At 38.8% G+C, this 17,717-nt stretch overlaps 9 protein-coding genes across 9 annotated transcripts; 6 read left to right on the forward strand and 3 right to left on the reverse strand.

The window, feature by feature from the left end:
* Nucleotides 1-1,458: 1,458 nt before the first annotated feature.
* RHIMIDRAFT_277607 (uncharacterized protein) lies at nucleotides 1,459-3,578 on the forward strand (the record flags this gene model as incomplete). Its single annotated transcript, XM_023612696.1, is given in 3 exon segments — nucleotides 1,459-2,488; nucleotides 2,501-3,301; nucleotides 3,338-3,578. Coding segments are annotated over 2 exon segments (1,663 nt in total), but the record flags the coding sequence as incomplete, so codon positions are not given.
* A 281-nt stretch (nucleotides 3,579-3,859) lies between these two features.
* RHIMIDRAFT_235899 (uncharacterized protein) lies at nucleotides 3,860-5,537 on the reverse strand (the record flags this gene model as incomplete). The annotated part of the gene is made up of 3 exons (XM_023608444.1): nucleotides 3,860-3,951; nucleotides 3,991-4,333; nucleotides 5,268-5,537. The coding sequence occupies 3 exons, from the start codon at nucleotides 5,535-5,537 to the stop codon at nucleotides 3,860-3,862; spliced, it is 705 nt and encodes a 234-aa protein (XP_023467607.1).
* Nucleotides 5,538-5,636: 99 nt separating this feature from the next.
* On the reverse strand, nucleotides 5,637-5,936 carry RHIMIDRAFT_235900 (uncharacterized protein; the record flags this gene model as incomplete). The annotated part of the gene is made up of 1 exon (XM_023608445.1): nucleotides 5,637-5,936. One exon carries the CDS (start codon nucleotides 5,934-5,936, stop codon nucleotides 5,637-5,639), a length of 300 nt encoding a protein of 99 aa, XP_023467608.1.
* A 1,228-nt stretch (nucleotides 5,937-7,164) lies between these two features.
* Nucleotides 7,165-7,749, forward strand: RHIMIDRAFT_250095 (uncharacterized protein; the record flags this gene model as incomplete). Its single annotated transcript, XM_023610693.1, has 1 exon — nucleotides 7,165-7,749. One exon carries the CDS (start codon nucleotides 7,165-7,167, stop codon nucleotides 7,747-7,749), a length of 585 nt encoding a protein of 194 aa, XP_023467609.1.
* Nucleotides 7,542-8,816, forward strand: RHIMIDRAFT_304709 (uncharacterized protein). Its single transcript, XM_023614455.1, has one exon. The coding sequence runs from the start codon at nucleotides 7,813-7,815 to the stop codon at nucleotides 8,515-8,517; it is 705 nt and encodes a 234-aa protein (XP_023467610.1). The 5' UTR covers nucleotides 7,542-7,812; the 3' UTR covers nucleotides 8,518-8,816.
* Nucleotides 8,817-10,365: 1,549 nt separating this feature from the next.
* On the reverse strand, nucleotides 10,366-11,718 carry RHIMIDRAFT_277609 (uncharacterized protein). Its single transcript, XM_023612697.1, has one exon. The coding sequence runs from the start codon at nucleotides 11,367-11,369 to the stop codon at nucleotides 10,551-10,553; it is 819 nt and encodes a 272-aa protein (XP_023467611.1). The 5' UTR covers nucleotides 11,370-11,718; the 3' UTR covers nucleotides 10,366-10,550.
* Nucleotides 11,719-12,705: 987 nt separating this feature from the next.
* Nucleotides 12,706-13,931, forward strand: RHIMIDRAFT_235903 (alkaline ceramidase 3; the record flags this gene model as incomplete). The annotated part of the gene is made up of 9 exons (XM_023608446.1): nucleotides 12,706-12,737; nucleotides 12,794-12,818; nucleotides 12,865-12,928; nucleotides 12,977-13,076; nucleotides 13,135-13,190; nucleotides 13,244-13,277; nucleotides 13,333-13,672; nucleotides 13,727-13,754; nucleotides 13,804-13,931. The coding sequence occupies 9 exons, from the start codon at nucleotides 12,706-12,708 to the stop codon at nucleotides 13,929-13,931; spliced, it is 807 nt and encodes a 268-aa protein (XP_023467612.1).
* A 1,002-nt stretch (nucleotides 13,932-14,933) lies between these two features.
* On the forward strand, nucleotides 14,934-15,260 carry RHIMIDRAFT_190168 (winged helix DNA-binding domain-containing protein; the record flags this gene model as incomplete). Its single annotated transcript, XM_023605924.1, has 2 exons — nucleotides 14,934-15,085; nucleotides 15,131-15,260. Coding segments are annotated over 2 exons (282 nt in total), but the record flags the coding sequence as incomplete, so codon positions are not given.
* Nucleotides 15,261-16,214: 954 nt separating this feature from the next.
* RHIMIDRAFT_235905 (uncharacterized protein) lies at nucleotides 16,215-17,675 on the forward strand (the record flags this gene model as incomplete). Its single annotated transcript, XM_023608447.1, has 4 exons — nucleotides 16,215-16,563; nucleotides 16,638-16,732; nucleotides 16,791-16,896; nucleotides 16,987-17,675. The coding sequence occupies 4 exons, from the start codon at nucleotides 16,215-16,217 to the stop codon at nucleotides 17,673-17,675; spliced, it is 1,239 nt and encodes a 412-aa protein (XP_023467614.1).
* Nucleotides 17,676-17,717: the final 42 nt, after the last annotated feature.

The raw sequence follows: 17,717 nt of genomic DNA on the forward strand, positions 1-17,717 counted from the left end.
ATGCCAATTCTTCCAAGGAGCGTGGAAATGTAAGCTGGCCAATTTCTTGCATAAGATACATTCCATCATGACGCAGGTGTGTCAAGAAAAAGGTGATGGTATATCCATTAATCTGGAAAGTCATCGCGGCTTGCAGTTTGTTAATATCTACAGTATCCTTGGCAAAAATTGCTAAACGCAGGAGATCGTGGCATAGAGCATGATTATCGGTGGAGGGGTGTGCCAACTTCACTTCGCCAAGCCCAAGACTTGGTCCAAAATCACGCTGGCATAACTTAGAAATAGTGGCATCAAGGCGCATCTCTCCAGTTTCATCACCAATGACATTTAACCATCGCAACAAGATGCTTTTGTCAGGATCGGAAAGCAACGCGGATAAAATGGGGTCAAAATACATTGTAAAGAGCTCACATTCGCCAATGTGTTTCTTGGCCTTGATGACCATCTGCGGTAGTTTTCGCATTCTATTGGAAGGATATTTAGTTCGCAACAAAAGTAAAGTATACTGAGTATTTTTCACCATCATGCTTTCCATGGTAGCTTACCCAGCCACGGTACCTTCTGGCCCGATGAAGCTGCTGCACAAGCAACACAAGCAATTGAGCGAATATATGATGAAAATATCTATAGAGAGCGTCTAAAATCATCTCGCTCGGGTCAATGCAGCTCTTTTTTTTTTTTGTTTTGTTTTTGTTTCATGCTACTATGCTCTTTATTATTTTCTTTAATATGTACAAGCCGACTGGCGGTGCTTGAATAACATATACGTTTTACAAAAAAAATATTCTGTCTTCATATAAAATGACACTGTTTGTAATAATGTGCTCTTGCTCGTCTCAATATACAATAAAGAGATTATATAGAGACTCATCGACACACATTCCCCTTATTACTTCTTCATATATTCGAGACATATCACACGATTTTTGATTGATCAAAAATAAAGTCATAAAGTATAAAGGTGTATTCAGGTGGGAAGTTTTTTCTTCTCTATCTTTTACGTTTTGGATGTCTCACTTTATTTACGCAATAAATAACCGCAAGTGCAAGTGTTTTCTTAACTCAGCGAGCTTCTCGTTAGCGTATGAACTACTTTTCAGTACTGTCGCACGGATAAAAAGCGGGGTGTTTTCATCGAGCTTGTCGCGAACAATACTTCTAGTATCGAATAGAGCATCTCCAAGAGACCTGGTTGCACTTCTACTATTCATTATGTGGTAGGCTCTCCATATGAGGCTGGTAAGCTGACGTCAACGACTGCTATAGGTATAGAGTATGGCCTCACCATAGGCAGTACAGCAATCGCGTTCTATGCTTGACGAGACTACGTTGGTCTAAGGTTACTGACTCTATTGGGTTCAAGGGTCTATTCGGTTGCTTTTTTTTTCCTCCACGATGCTAGAACAGGTTTTCGTCCTGTGGGGGATGGATCCAAGCTAGGTTGAATGGCTTTGATGAATGAATTATTTAGACGAAAAAAGTAAACCAGCAATCTATGTCTTTCCTTTTTCAGACAAAGATCGCAGCCACACTACAAGATATATTGTGCGCAGCATATCCTGCGCTTTTCTTTTGAGTTATCCTTTACTTGACAGTTGATTGTTCTTGTGTATACTTTATCTCAATATGCCAGGCTTCAGTGAGATACCTAGTGAAATTTTACAGCAGATTTTTGCATACGTTCAGAAGAGCGCCAAGTACAAGAAAAGCTGGATGGTGCAATATCAGCTTGTCTGTAAGAGATGGAACCAAGTTGCAAAAACGTGCCTGTATAGCCTCGTAGATTTATGCAACGATGAGACCATGGAAAGATTTTTACACTGTATGAAAAACAGCAGCGCAGGGCACCTTACTCGAACCATATGCCTTAGCACAAGATACCGAAAATATGAAACAGCAGAGCTTTACATCAATGAACTTGTTGAAGCCTGTCCAAACGTAGAACGCGTTAAGGGCGCCATCAGGAACTATGATTCTTGGCGTACTATTACCACTGCCGCATCAAAGCACTGGCCTCATATAAAGGAACTTACTAACCCTTTTTTATTAACTGAACACCATAATTACTTTGACTGTTACAACACACTTATTTCATTTTTTCACCATTCGCTCACTCATTTCTATCTACCACCAGAGCATCCTTCTACTCCAATAATGAAAGAACTCTGTCAGCGATTGCCAGAGTTTAGCAACTTAACGCACTTGACTATCGACAAGATGGAAATCTTTTGGTCACTTATGGATTATGATGAAATAATCCAGCTTTGCCCTAACCTGACACATATAAACGCAAACTCAAAGATGCCTTATTCGGATGTGGGGAGCAGAATACCAACCACACTTGAAATATTGTCTACACAACCACATAGAAACATCAAGTCTTTACGCGTGTGTCGGGTCAGTCATCTAGGCATTGTTGAATACATCATGCACAAGTTTCCCAACCTTCAGGATCTGCTATTGGCATCTTGCGACTATCCCAATTTTGAATATCAATTAGAGAGCTATTTCGATAATATCGGCGATAGGTTTATAGAATATCTAAACTCAATGCAAACATATATAATCAGTGCAACGGGGTCATTTTCTTTGCTTGAAGCGTACGTAAAGCACACATTCAACGCACACATTCATTTTAGCAGTGAACTAGCTCTCTTTCCAGAACTTTACTTGAAACAGACAAGTATAGAAAAAACAGCATATACACGTTTCGAGAACAATCCGGAGAATAAACAAAAGTTTTTACAGATACTCAAGAGATACCAACATAATGTCACAACGTTTACCTTGAATCTCGGACCTGACCCTAGCGACAGTACCGCATGGATTGAAGGTATTCTCACTACCTGTACGCAAATGAAGACTTTCCACTACTGGACATTTGAGCCTTTCCAGCCGCCATCACAAGCTGCAATAGATGCAAATATGCATTTGAATTCGACACTAGGTACTCTTACACTGAGAGTGCGTGCCGTAGAAAGCGGATCACTTGCTGGTTACTTACGTCTCTTGCCGTCAGTACGTCATGTGGACGTTACAATTATTTGCTCCTCTATGGATGAAGTTGAAAGTAGAGTGGATATGCTATTCGATTCCTTTGATATTGTGGATCAAAGTCATTACAGTAGTTTAATAGATGTGTTTGGTAGAAAGGCGCTATTAGTAATTGACGATCGTTTGTCAGATAAAACGATATACTTGGTAGACATACAACGCAAAAATAGAACAACCTGGGAACGAACTGAAAGAGTAAGCGAGAACCCTTTGATCAACGTTTTCGTCGAAATAGATCCGAGAGATGTTGATGATATATAAATATAGCCTAATGTATTGATGTTATGACCCATAGTGCACTTAGCATTATAATTGCCAATAAAATCATGGCATATTTTGCCAAATAGTCTCTTTCAGCTTTCACCAACCCTTTAATTAGTGTCATCCTAAATAACTCTTCCAGATTATGCACCGTTGGGATGCTGACTCAACCTTCTCTTTTCTGGCTGTAGTAGGTCAATAATGCTCAGATATTTGACTCGCTATAGGGACAAAGCTCTCATCTCAACGCTCAAATCTCACGGTGTTGAATACAAAGTATCAATTAAAGAGAATAAAGACTAGAATTAACCAGACTAGAAGATATATGTCGATTGACTTTATTAAGGACGAGTATTTATACTAAATGTGAGATACTCTTCAACTGAAATCGTAAAACTTTTCATAGAGGCTTATGAATGACAATTGAGGCAATGAGAGAGTTAGGATGAATCGGGTGCTTTTGATAAGACGATGGCTCTAATAATAATGACGGATCAGAGTCATTGGATATGCGTACCTTAAAACCCAGTTCCTGGTAATTGGTTTAAATAATGATCCACACAGTTGTTTCAAAGTAACAAGCTAAAGTCGAATAATTGCCAGTTATTGTTTCATAAGTGGTTAATAGTTGATCCACTAAGTATGAATACAACAGACATGCTGGACAGTACCTACTAGTCTTGTACTCATCTACAAGATAGATTTGGAACCCATGCTTCTTGAGGAGTCTTCGGAAACCAAAGCCACGGATAGGTTCATGATACCTAGCATGGGGAGCGAACCAGTTTCCCATCACAAACACGGCATCTTCTCCAAACTTGGCGCGTAAGTCTTGAATAAGCTTTTGATCGGCACGTTGTTTGTTGAAATACGCTGAAAGACGGACCTTACGAAAGAGGAAGTATCCGTTATCATGGTTTGTGATAGTATGTCCATAGAATTTACTGAGAACGGCAGAATATTTAGATCTAGCTTGAAGGACGTGATCAAAGCTGTGATATTTATCTGTTAATAAGTACTTATAACATACCTGAGTTATAACAAGGATAAAAAGACTATACGTCGATGAGACTCTTGAACCTCTTTATTGGTGAGAAAACAAGATAAGGAGCTCATTAATACAAAGTAAGGCTTGGTATATAAAATAATAATTTACAATCCGATATGTTACAAATTAAATTAATAGAGGTACGTAATGCTAAATGTAGAATGACTGTAAACAGTATAGTAATGGAGTAATCTCACACGAAGATTAGTTAGTAAAGGAAGGATAATACGACAAAAGCGTTCTATGGATACAGTGCTGCTTGGCTGTTGAGAAAGGGCTTGCTCAGCTTGCATGACATCAGGCTCGTGAGCTTTAAGATCTTGCAAGATTCGACGGTACTTTTTGGTTTTCCACGTCTTGTCCTGCTGTTGTTTAATGTACCGAAATTTCACGCGTTGCTCTGGTGTAGAGTTTTTATGTACATAATACAACGTATCTCTTCTTCCTGGGTGTCGTATTTATAAATATTTGCTCTTATCGTATGAGATCACTATAAGTCTATACTCTAAGAATGAGTGATACAAAAAGACTGACAACAATACATGTTATTAACATATAACGCGATATGCCCAATCCTCATTGGCCATAACTAAATCGGTTCCTTAATAATACTGTATTCATACAAAACGACACTGTTTGTAATAATGATCTGTTTTTCTCTTGCCTTAATATACAATAAATTTTTATAGAGATTCATCGACTTATACTTCCCTTATTACTTCTTTATATATTCGAGATACATCACACAATTGCGGTAGAAAGGTGACGCTTGAGGCGATTGTATTGTAAAGCTGAAATCGCCCACAGTTATGATGATCAATACAAGACCTGTCATCATAAGGATCCAATTACTGAAGCTGTGAAAGCCGTTCAAAAAATTCGCGTTTTCTCTTACTACACTTACCGGGGCATAGATAGCAAGGATAAAGAAAGGCTCTATAAAATCGTTGATATGCGTAACCTGAGCCAGAAGGCACAAGATACCTTCTGGAATAGGAATACGTGTGATTGAAAATGAAGGATCAAAACAAACTAGACCATAATACTGAGCCCATAAACTTTGATGACGAACAGACTGTTGATGTAATAAATCAAAATGAAAGAAGGGGTTATCACTATTATCCACTTCTTGCAGAGCAACAAATATGGGATTATAAGAACGGATGTGCCACATAAATTATTTTCGTGTAGGTGGTTTACTAACTTTGAAAAAGCTACTGCCATTCAAAGGTAACAACTTGAAAGCCTTGCAGTTATTATATATCATAATAAATTAAAGATCAAGTTTGTCTGGAGCGTTACGTTTACGATCGCTACGACAAACAGGAGTGCTCTGGGGAGTAGACTTGGAAGCTGACAATTTAGGTTCATCTTGGACTTCATTCATTTCTATGTCACTAGAGAACGATTCATGATGTTCTTCCGAATGCTCAGAAGAATGAGAAACCTCCTCCATTTCATCATCAGAATGAACCTCTGCAGTAGCCGAAGCAGGAGAGGGTGACCGAGAGATAGAGCTGGGAGAATTCTGGTCAATCCCTTGAATAGATTGGCATATTTGAATTGTAGGCATGAGGAATTATGTATAGGTGGAGCAGCTTCCTCAGAGATCTCTGGGTGTTAGCCTGCACTAGGATAGTCTCAGACTTAGGAAAACTTGTCGAGCCATCGTGTTCACTGCTTGGCGTTTCTGTAGTAAGTTCTAAGAATCACTTGGAACAAGTTGGGTCGAGGAAGGCAAGCGTGTTACAGAACGACCATTACAATGTCACAGCAGCGGATGTTCGTTCAGGACAGTCTGCCCGAACATGGCCACGCTTGAGACAGAGGAAACATGCACGTTTTCCATTAGGAAATTTAAGGCAACTAGAAGCGACATGGCCAGGTTCATGGCAATATTTACAATAAGTGGATATGTTATTCTAATGGGCCGAAATAAGCAGTTTGTCTAAACGAATAGCATCTGGATCAACCCAGGTAAGTCACATGAGAGAGCTCCAAAACAAGGAGTTTTATCTTGAGCATGAGATTGCTTTGATACATCGAGATGGTGTAGCCAGAACTCAAGAGAGCACCTGTGGCGCTGTCCTTGACAATTCTAATACCTCGAATAACACCAAGTTACTGAGTGTGACATTTAAGTCAGCAGGAAATTCTTTTGGCCGAAGCCAAGGCAAACGTTGAAGAAAGTTTCTTTTTATTGTTTTTCTGAGAATAAAGCGCGACTAGAATGTTTATAGCTACATCTTCTGTCGTCTTTTTGGCAGCACTGTTATTACACATTCTTTAGCATATTTGATCCCTTTTCTACTTTTATAGATCCGCGCGTAGCTACAAACTTCGGCGCCTTCCACAGTGCCCCACCAGTGCCACGACTCAAAAAACGTTATAAAAATAGACTTTTTTTTTACAGTATTGGATAATTCATCATCGAATTAGTAAAGCAAGACGCGTTAGTCTCTTCGTGTTTCTGTTGTACTAATTGAGCCATATGAGGTTTTGTTCTCATCCTGCGATGAATCAAATAAAAAAACGGAAGTTAAAAAACGTGGCTCGTGCAGCTGAGGACTATATATAAAGCTGCTCGTTATTGTCGTTTCATTCTCCCACATATTTTTTTTATTACAACAAGCGCAATTTTCAGAGCAAACGACGACAATAAGCCCTTTAAAGTACTGATTGTTGGTGGTGGCCTTGCAGGTCTTGTTTTAGCCAATGGTTTAAAAAACAAGGGTATCTCCTGTGAAGTGTATGAAAGCGACGTCGATCCGGATTTTCGTACTCAAGGATGGCCTCTCTCGATGCATATGGTTCTTCAAGCTCTTCATGATTGCACTCCCAAATATCGATTTGAGTATTTTTGCAGAGAAGTTGGGGTCAATCACGAAAAGAATGAAGGAGGAATGACCTTTACAAACTTTAATGGTCTGTCCGGTGAGATCGAGACAACACTTACAGCCCCTCCTTATAAAGTCTATCGTGTAAATCGAAAGCGTTTTAGGAAATGGCTTTTGCAAGACGTGCAAGATTTGGTGCACTGGAACAAGAAAGTAAGTCGTTATGAAGAGCACGCAGATGGTGTAAAAGTCTTTTTCGCGGATGGAACACACGCCGAAGGTGATCTACTTGTGGCTACAAATGGTAACATGTCAACTGTAGCTCGTCAATTACTTGGTGAAGAAATGTTTCAAAGTATGACTCGTATTCATGGTGTACGTGGTTATGGCTGTAGCCGTTGGATATCAGAAGAAGAATGGAATGCTCTTGCACCGGAAGGCACCGTGTCTGGAATCATACATGGACGTATGCCTGCAGATGCTGGGGATGATGGATTCTCCAAGCCAGCTCTCATCTTTTACTGTTTAAACAAGGTTGATCGTAGCTGAGGCAACACGCCATACGATGTTCTTTGGTTCCTTAGTAGATATACCGAGAACCCATCTCCTCCTATGCCAGATGGATCGAACAATACTGAAATCATGAAGAAACTCAAATCCTGCGCCACTAATGCATTCCATGGTGTAACTGCACATCAACAATTCATTGTAAATACACCTGATGATACTCCACTTGTCGGTATCACCATACGCGAACGAGTACCTGTCTATGATGTATATATGGCCAATACCCAACGTGTCGCGTTGGCAGACGATGCTGCTCATCCCATGTCCATGTTCCGAGGAGAAGGCAGTAATCACGCTATTTTAGACGTCGGTGTCTTGGTCAATGAAATCAATAATGTCGTATCCAACTCAAAACCGCTGAAAGAAGCCATCTCCGATTACTACAAAGAAATCATTCCACGCACTGAACAAGCAGTAGAGGCATCCTCTAGAGCAGCTACAATAATGCATACTAATCCTGAAGGTATTCGTCAAATGATGGAAGAAAGAGCTGCTCTCGTAAGAAAGGCACTACCTCGCGCCAAAGACCTTCCAAGAGGTTTCAAGTTCTTCCCAAGCATCAAGAGATCCAATTCGACATCATATTTTGATTGCATATTTGATTCTACATTGTTGATTATACGAGCTAGCTTCATACACGCATCATCAGTCATATCCAAGTTGAAATTCATGATTTCCGATAATAGTTCATTGTTCAGTTCAGAAATAATGTCTTCGGTAAAAACATACATACATAATGGACTATGTTGACCAGGGCATAAAAGTAGGATATTGGATAGGGCTAAAAGCTCGTGTACGGATGATTCGATAAAGAACAAATGGCTGCCGGACATTCGATTAGCAGCTTGTTGAAATCTTGTGAATAATTCTGCCACATCCACGTCCTTGAAAATCAATGGCGTAAGTGGGGACATATTTTCCATTTCTTCTGCTAAAGGATCAGCAGCTACTTCAGTCGGGACAGTGTCAGTTTTTGTTTCGGATTCAGTATCGGTTGTCCTAATGGTATCGTTTGCTATGGAGCTGATAGAATCTGATGATATGGCCATTGTGGGAGTGGATGTCGTGGTATCTGTTGCGGTGATGGTAGAAGAAAGCGTTCTTGTTTCTCTTTCAACAACGTTATGGACATATTCAGCACAGTTAGTATGGGCGTCAAGTTGAGTCCTTGTTCGCGATTTTTCTAGCCAATACAACTTAAATGCTTCAGATTTCCTAAAGATTCAATTCTGATTGCAATCGTTTTTGATCCTCTGCAAGGTGGCGGTTGTTGATAATTGAGGTGTATCAGCTGACTGCATAATGTCTATCCGGCAAACCAAATTCATCTGCGAAAGTTTTCAGCGTGAGGGTATCCTTGTTGTTAATGCACCGCTGAATATCTGCAGACATAACACGCTGCTTCTTTTTTGGTGGGTCGTTTGTGGGCAAAGAAGTTGCAAATTGCTTCGATTTATCATGCATTAACAAAAAGGTGCGTATGAATATGCAAACAACCGGAGGAAAACCATGAGAACTGCACACGAGTTGTGTCAATTTTTACTCGGTAATCACATGTTTTTTTCCTATTACATTTCATCCTTTTTTTTTTTTTTTTGCTTTCCATCTTTTATGAATGATTGGTTTGAGCAGCCTGAGAGATGCTTGGGATTAGTACGTTTTATCTTTTATTTAAAAGTCATTACCGAACGCCCTCGAAACTGTCCCTATGATGGAAAACTTTCAACAGTTGGAAATCTTGGAAACAGGTTCTCTTATGTATCTGGAATGCTTGGGATTAGTACGTTTTGTCTTTTATTTAAAAGTCATTACCGAACGCCCTCGAAACTGTCCCTATGATGGAAAACTTTCAACGGTTGAAAATCTTGGAAACAGGTTTCCAGATGGCCCAAATCATATACAGTAAGATGTATTTTTCTCATGTTCTTTACCAGTAGTATTTTTCATAGAATAATTATTGGACTACAAGCACTCCGTTTTATGCAAGAAATTGACCAGCTTACATTTCCACGCTCCTTGGAAGAATTGGCATCATTCGTCAATTTGAAGAACATACATACTTTTGGATACTTTTAATTCTGTGAATATTTGCTTTAACTTCTTCATTACTTCGTCTAGGGCGACTGAAGGATTCTCATCAATGCACTCAAGAATAACGCTTTTATGGTCCTCATGGAGAATACATGAGGCGACTGGTCTTTCTCCATTTCTGAAAGATACTATCAGGATCCTTTTCGCACTGTCTGGCCCAGTTTTGTCGCTGTACGAACATGAATCCCCAGTTGTTTTGCAGCAGCGGCCACACTCAGGCACTTCTTAAACATCAATTTGATAATAAAAAAGAGAGCCTTTTCTCCTTTACTTCAGCACTAAAACGTAGCCCTTAGAAATTTGAAGGGTCTAATTATAGTCAAGAAAACTAAGAGTAAAGTCGTTAGGTAAATTCTGATCCCGATACAACAAAAAATGAAAACCGTCCTTTGACGCTGGAACGACTGTAGTTAACCATGGAAACTACAGCCTAAAGCGGATGTAACAGAGGAAACTGGGTTCATCGGTTCATTATGAAGGAGCATGCTTTTATTATGGTTAAAGTCCCTTTTTTTAAAAAAAAAAAAAAAATTGCATTCGCTGTCAATGGCATCATCCATGTCCAATCATTTCATTTTAAATTGTACAACACACGCTTACAAATTCATTAAAGATAATCGTTATCAGTAAAATTTTTATTCTAAAAAAAAAATAATTTAAAAAATAATCTAAAAAAATAAATACAAAAAAATTTATCCACGAGAAGAAAGAGCTTTATGAGCTTCTGCTAATTGTCCTTCAAGGACTTTGATTCGGTTTTCATAAGAAGATTCCTTTGCCTTTAAGTTTGTCTTTTCAGAATCCAAAACGGCGACGCGCATCAAGAGACTTGCGTTTATTTTCTCAAGCTCAGCAACCTTCTTTTCAAGAGTTTCCATTTTTTGAACCTTACGAAGACGAGAACGACGAGCGGCGTCAGTATTCTTTTGTCGCTTAATGGCTGCTTCATCCATAGGATCATCCGATGTAGCACGCTTCTTGCCAGCACGAGGGGAAGCAGAGAAGACGGGAGTAGATGCACTAGTAGCAGCAGGAGACTTGGACTTTTCCTTTGCAGCAGGTACAGACACAGGGTTAGCAACAGCAGTCAAGGCAGCCAAGGCAGCAGGGAAAGAATCGCCAAGGTCAGCAAAGAGATTGATCATTTGAGAGTCAATCGGAGCTGGCAAAGGTGTCACAGGTGCAGCAGGATAGACTTGAGGTGAGTCCAACATGGCAGAGACATCAAGATCCACTGGTTGATCAGAGGAACCGATGGCACATTGAGGTGGAATTTCATCCTTGGCATTGAATGGAGGAGAAGTAAGGAATTGATCGAATGGAGTAGCAATCTCGGGAGAAGAATTGACACTGCATTCAGGAGAGAAGAAGTCTTGCTTGAGCCACTCGTCAAAGACAGAGTCTTGAGCAGGTTGATCTTGAGGGCTGAGTGATTGATATAATTGAGAAAAAACGTTTTGATCCATCTTTTTATCAGTAATTTCTTGGGTAATGGTAGGGTTAACAGACATTTTCAAATGATTTATAATACTAGGTTTTTGTTCAGGCTGGTAAAGGCAGAGGTTTTCGCAGAGACTTGTACGTCTTTAGTTTCTTGTAGGGTTTGCATTTTAACGAAGATAGGTAGACCATGTTAGGCTACTAGTTGTAATTTAATCGAGATATAAAAATAAGGGTTGGGTTCTGTTGTAATCGAGGTATCGTTCTTGGAACGGTTAAGCAATTTAAGCGGTGAAAGCCATCCTGGTCTAATATGTCACAGAGAGAGCTTTATAAAATAGAATCAAACAAAAAAGGTAAGGTAGAGAGGCGCAGTTAATTAATTAATTAAAAGAGAAAAAAGGCGGTGAGAAAGGGGAACCCAAAAATAATCAAAAGAAAAGAAACAAAAGAAAAAAAAGCAGCCAAGTATTTATAGTAAAAGAAGGAAATGATTTTGATTGGACTAGATAAGAAGAGTAAAATGAGTCATTTCTTTACTTTCCTAATTAAGAACCCAGCAAGGGTAAAGTCAAATAATCAAAAAAAACCCCCCTTTCCTTTCATTTTTCTCTCAAGCAATGTGACTTTTTTTTAATCAGCTACTGATTACTGGGGTGAAAGGGAAAAGGGGGGGCCAGAACCTTTACTTTTCTCTGTTAAAGCTAGACCAATGACTTGATGAATGTGTGAGAAATATAAAGATTATTTAAATATATCATGTGTATAATCAGACCAATCGCTGTACAACAAAATGCCATCCCTTTTAAAGATAAAGATGATAGTACCACTCATTCGTCTTTTATGAGCTATAAAGGAACTGGGCTGTTTACATAGACAAGCTTAACCGCTGGATCTCACTCGTGTATAGATGATTCAAAATTGAAAAGGTTCGATTTTTAAGATAATAAATGTGTTAGGATGATCTCCAAGTACAAAGATCACCATAGCATCTGGACTTTTATAAAAATTTTGAACGACTATCCATTACTTAAAAGATGTAACAAGAGCACAGATGATGACTCTCCTTTTGGTTTCTTACAGCTCTTGGTAGATTTTGAACCAATCAATATTTATTGTGAGCGTGATGTTGTATTCTGAAGAAGAGGGTCTTAATGTCTTGTGGTCATTGAAATTTCTACGGTGAATAATATCGTATCCTCTAAGCTTAGTAATAACAGTAAATAGGGAACTCACGATGAGGTTAAGCAAACATTTTTTGTTGGGTTGAGTATATAAGATTTAAGTAAAACAAAAGATGATTTTTATATTAGCTGAAAGCAAAGTTACACTAAATGTGAAAGTAAAGCTGAGATTCAAAAATACGAATTTAGTGTGTAAACTTCCCCCCAATTGACGAAGCACTGTATGTCCAACATAGACTATTTTTGGGGACCTGCGTAAGTTTAAGAATTGTTGCTAAAGAATCAAACATGAACTAAAATATACTTCAAAGAACGTCCACCATTGACTGGTGTGAAGTAAGTGGAAACTTAAAGTGTTTTCTGTGTCATTGAACACATGTAGGAAAATTACCTTGTCTCGCCTTATTTAGCCGAATTTGTCAACACATGCACGAATCTTACATTCAGTAGGTAAAAAGTATCATTCATATGTTTACTTACTAATGCGCTCATAGTCTTTTTATCATTGTTTGGAATCTATAATATATTCAAAAATGGATTTGACGCGTCATTTATCATTGCTTATCTTGGCATCATTCTCGTAGGCTTTGGATCGTAAGCTGTACAAAAGTATATCATGTAGACATAGGCTAATAGCTATAAAACGCTTTAGATGGTGTTTCCATATGACACTTCAATATGAGATGCAACTTTTGGATGAATTACCAAGTAGAATATATAAATATGCATGTAAAAGAGGTGGCTCTAACAGATGACCATAGTGATCTATGTTGCTTGTATCATGGTTTGGCACATGTAAGTATATAGTCCTCTCTAAAAACTACCATTTCAATATTCATTGTTTCCATAGCTACGTCGCAGATCCAAACTATAAACGGAATTACAAGTTGCCACTAGGCCTCATTCTCTACTCGGTTATTGTTACTTATTCTTACTTGATCATCAATAATCCTGTGTTTCATCAAGTATCCTATGCTCTCTTAATATTCACCATTGTTTACAAGTCGATTTCACTTCAAATGACTGTACCATCTCATTATCAGGAGAAACCAGCACTTGAGAGACTGCTTTGGTTATCTGCTTTTGGTTTTATTATCGCATTCATCCTTTGGAATATTGATAACCAATTTTGTACTCATTTACGTACCTGGAGACACTCTGTTCCTTATCTAGTAGGCACTCTTAGTGAAGTAAGTATCACGATATTATATTTCTTGTTTTATTAACTTATATCTTTCTTTTAGCTCCACGGCTGGTGGCATATTGGCACAGGTAAGAGAGAATATGGAGAGTATTCATTCTTGTTTCTCATTCATAATAGCGCTTGGTTCTTATTATTTTGTCGTTTTCTGCGAATGGGTCCAACAAGTATTGAACAATCAAAGATACACTTTACATTGGATAGGCCCTGTTTGCTATTTGCGACCTCCCGAGAAGGCAAAGAAATAAAATATAATGCTTCGAATCAACGATTAGAAATAACTTGTTTCTCTCTTTTTCTTTTTAAATATTTGCAAATAGTGCTCAAAGTTATACATCCAACATCTTTCAATTGTACATCCTGTCTAGTCTCACAGCTCCAAAATGAACGCAAAGGTGGTATAGACAAGTTGATCGAGACTACACAGATTTGCCAGAGATTCTTTCATCAGCTTGTGAATAATAAGGAGTGTGAATTGCTTGCCTTATTTCTTGTAATTTACTGCTACTTCATTCTGAAAGAATGAAAAAACATTTCAACAGATTTTCTATTTTCATTATTTTCCTCAGCGCGCAGTCAATGACACACATATCATTCTTCAGCCTCACCGCTATCTGATTTCGACACATGAAGCTCTACCCACCAAAACCCTTGACATACTCCTCTTTTACAGAAAGCTTGCATAATCTAATGGTGTATTTGCCACCATAAGTACTCCTCTGATGAACTGTTACATCACCTTACCTCTTACAAACTCCTAATATCATCTGTGCGTCTTCAGTTGGGGTACTCGACAGTGATCGGCATATTTGTGGAAGTTTCCCTCTCACAAATGACCACTATACTTTAGACTGCTTTGCATCTCCTCACCTGGTTTCTCTCTTTTTTCTTCCGGGTTGACAGATATAGGCTGATACTTTGCCTTTGAAAGCACACGATTCCTTGCTTGGCAGTGGACGTACTCTGATCACGCCCCATTGCCTTCAGCTTGTACTCACAAGTAACCTTACCATAATCGAATGCTATTTTTGCTATTCATTCGGCGCTTAAATAAATATATCCCTTACCAAAAATAAATACACCATTTTTTTTCTGTTCTTTCAAAAAGTAGTAATAGAATGCAATACGAAAGGAATTTCAATGAAAGTGAAAGTGTTCCTATGTTGACCAATAAGAATAGTAACAATACATTTGTTCATAAGCTATACAAGTAATAGTCAAAAAGATGGATAAGCTCATAAATAAAAAGTATGGTCATAGATAATCAATATCAACACTTGATCGCTTGGAGCTACACAGGGTCATCGTTTATTGTCTGCAACATTTTGGAATTTTCAAGAGACGTATTACCAAAGCACTTTAAGCATAATAATTTCAGTAGTTTTGTTAGACAGCTCAATATGTAAGCTTACATATTTTATTATAAACCATCGACTAACGACACTAGGTATGGTTTTCATAAGGTTAATAAATCACCTAGAGGACATCGCACCCTAGCGGAAAATCAGATTTGGGAATTCTCGCATCCCAAGTTCATCAAGGACAAACCAGACTTATTGGATGAAATTAAGCGAAAAACAATAGAGACAACAAATGTGAATGATAAAAAGGATAGTACGATGATGACGATGATTCAAGTCTCACAATCTGAATTAATGCAACGAATGACCAAGTTACAACAGACATATCATCAATTGAAAAAGGAGTTGGAAGAGACAAAGTACAATCAATCAAGGCAATTGCATTTACTCAAACAGATCATAGACTCTATTTATCAAAGACACGGAATACAAAGTAGAGTAGGCTATTTTATACTACCCCCTATTTATTCTTACTCATACATTTCTTTAGTCAGTTTACCTTTAGAATTATTATCATCATCAGACAATAGCAATCAACCATCAACACCTTCTATTTTCATCACATCTCATGATTTTATAGACAGCCTTGCACCTACCACCCCTACGCCTACAAATACGCATATTGATAGTAATCATAGCACACAGATTAGGCACCGTCCTGTCCTGACTGTCCAGACACATGGTCTATCGCCTGGACTAGAACAACAGCAGCCCACTTCACCTGCCCTGAGCGTCTACCATACTGCACTCAATACACCTGTTACTCCAAACTCAGCTCAATTTATTTCTGATGATGATATAGGTTTTTAATCTAAAACGAGGCAGGTTGGAGACAGTTTGCTATATCACAATGGATAAAACGAAGCATAATATTAGATGCGTACCTGAACACACATTTTGTGTAGAATTTATCCATAAATCGATTACAAATAATAGAGACAAAATGAAAACTATTTCTTTTTTTTTTACTGGCTGTTCTTAAGTTTTAGATCTTGTTGTATAAAAAGTTAAAGACCTGCCATCTCTATGAGTCCTAACCAACAACAATCATTTTATACACGTTAGACTCCGATTCTTTCTGTTATTACGAAAATAGATGTGTGTACAACCCACGAGCATATTACTACGCTCATTCTTTCTTTCTTTTTCTCTCTCCTTTGCTAGAATAATATGAGCAATAAACAATTTGATATTACCGTCTTTGGAGCAACAGGATTAACCGGTAAACAAATTGTTCGTCACTTCTATCAACTATCTCAAGAACGCCCTTCTCTCTATCCTCCTCAATTTAAGTGGGCTATAGCTGGAAGGAGTGAAGACAAATTACAGGCTATATTGAACGAGATAGTCTCACAGTATCCGGAGACAACCCTTTCGAAGCCCACTATATTGACCGCTGCTGTCACTCAGCGAGACAAACTGGACGCCATCACCAGTCAGAGCAAAGTGCTCATTAACGCGGTGGGACCTTTTCGATTCATGGGTGAATACGTTGTGCGTTCCTGTGTAGAACAAGGATGTGATTATGTTGATGTCACTGGCAAGTAGCAATAGTAACAAAATTTGCTGTCTTCAATACTTATCTCCATATAGGTGAGCCTGAATTTGTCGAACGAATGCAACGTACATATCACGATAAAGCAGTTACAAATCATGCTAGCATTGTTCACTGTTGCGGATTTGATAGCGTAAGTTTTTTCTTTTTTTTTTTAAGGAACAAACAGGGTACTCATGTTCCCTTGTTAGGTGCCCTCTGACCTTGGGGTACTTTACACCAAGAACTTGTACGCTGAACGAGGCTGGACTCCAACACAGATTGAAATGTTTTTAAGGATTCACGTTGGAGAAGCTGGTATGCGAGGTGGATACGCTACGTTTGAATCCGCAGGCAAGTAAAGATGTGACTCAGGGAAAAAGAGACTCACATTATTAAACATCATAGTACATGGATTTGGATCTGCCGAGCTACTGCGAGAGATACGTAAGGCTTCAAATTTGAAAAAGCTAGAATATGCTGGTCAGCGATTAAAGTTCCATAAGGGAGTAACCAAGGATAAGGAATTTGGATATCATGTCCCTTTTATCTTTGCAGACCCATCTGTCGTCCGACTCTCCCAGCAGATCTTTGCTACGGGTCTTGTCCGAGACAAGACGGATCGACCTACTCCACCTACAGCCCAATTCGCCGCCTATTTACTCTTACCTTCTCTCTGGGCCGTCATACTCTATGTTATCTACGGCTACATCTTTTCATTTCTTGCCACCATACATTGGGGTCGTCAGCTGTTACTGAAGTACCCCGAGTTCTTTTCTGCAGGGCTGTTTTCAAAAGAGCATCCAACTCAAACTCAGTTAGATCAGGCATCATTTGAAGTCATCTTGCGTTCCAAGGGATACGAGGGCGATGTCTCTGTAAGCGAGCCTCCAAACAGGTCGTTGAAGGTCGTTGTGCGCGGTCCTGAGGCTGGCTATGTGGCTACGCCTCGCATTGTCATACAGTGTGCATTAGTCATGCTCTTCCAAAAGGAACGTGTGCCACCAGGTGTGCTTACGCCCAGTACAGCATTTTGGCAAACTGACCTAATACAACGCCTTGGTTACGTTGGTATTACCTTTGACATTTCAAATTAAAAAGCATATATGCCTTGACCGTAATTGTGCTTATATAAAGGG

Source organism: Rhizopus microsporus (genome assembly GCF_002708625.1).
Source record: "Rhizopus microsporus ATCC 52813 unplaced genomic scaffold scaffold_5, whole genome shotgun sequence".
NCBI classification, from domain to species: Eukaryota; Fungi; Mucoromycota; class Mucoromycetes; order Mucorales; family Rhizopodaceae; genus Rhizopus; species Rhizopus microsporus.

Excerpts from the sequence above, each read along its gene's own strand:
- RHIMIDRAFT_304709 (XM_023614455.1), top strand. The coding sequence starts at position 7,813 with ATGCCAGATGGATCGAACAATACTGAAATCATGAAGAAACTCAAATCC.
- RHIMIDRAFT_277609 (XM_023612697.1), bottom strand. The coding sequence starts at position 11,369 with ATGTCTGTTAACCCTACCATTACCCAAGAAATTACTGATAAAAAGATG.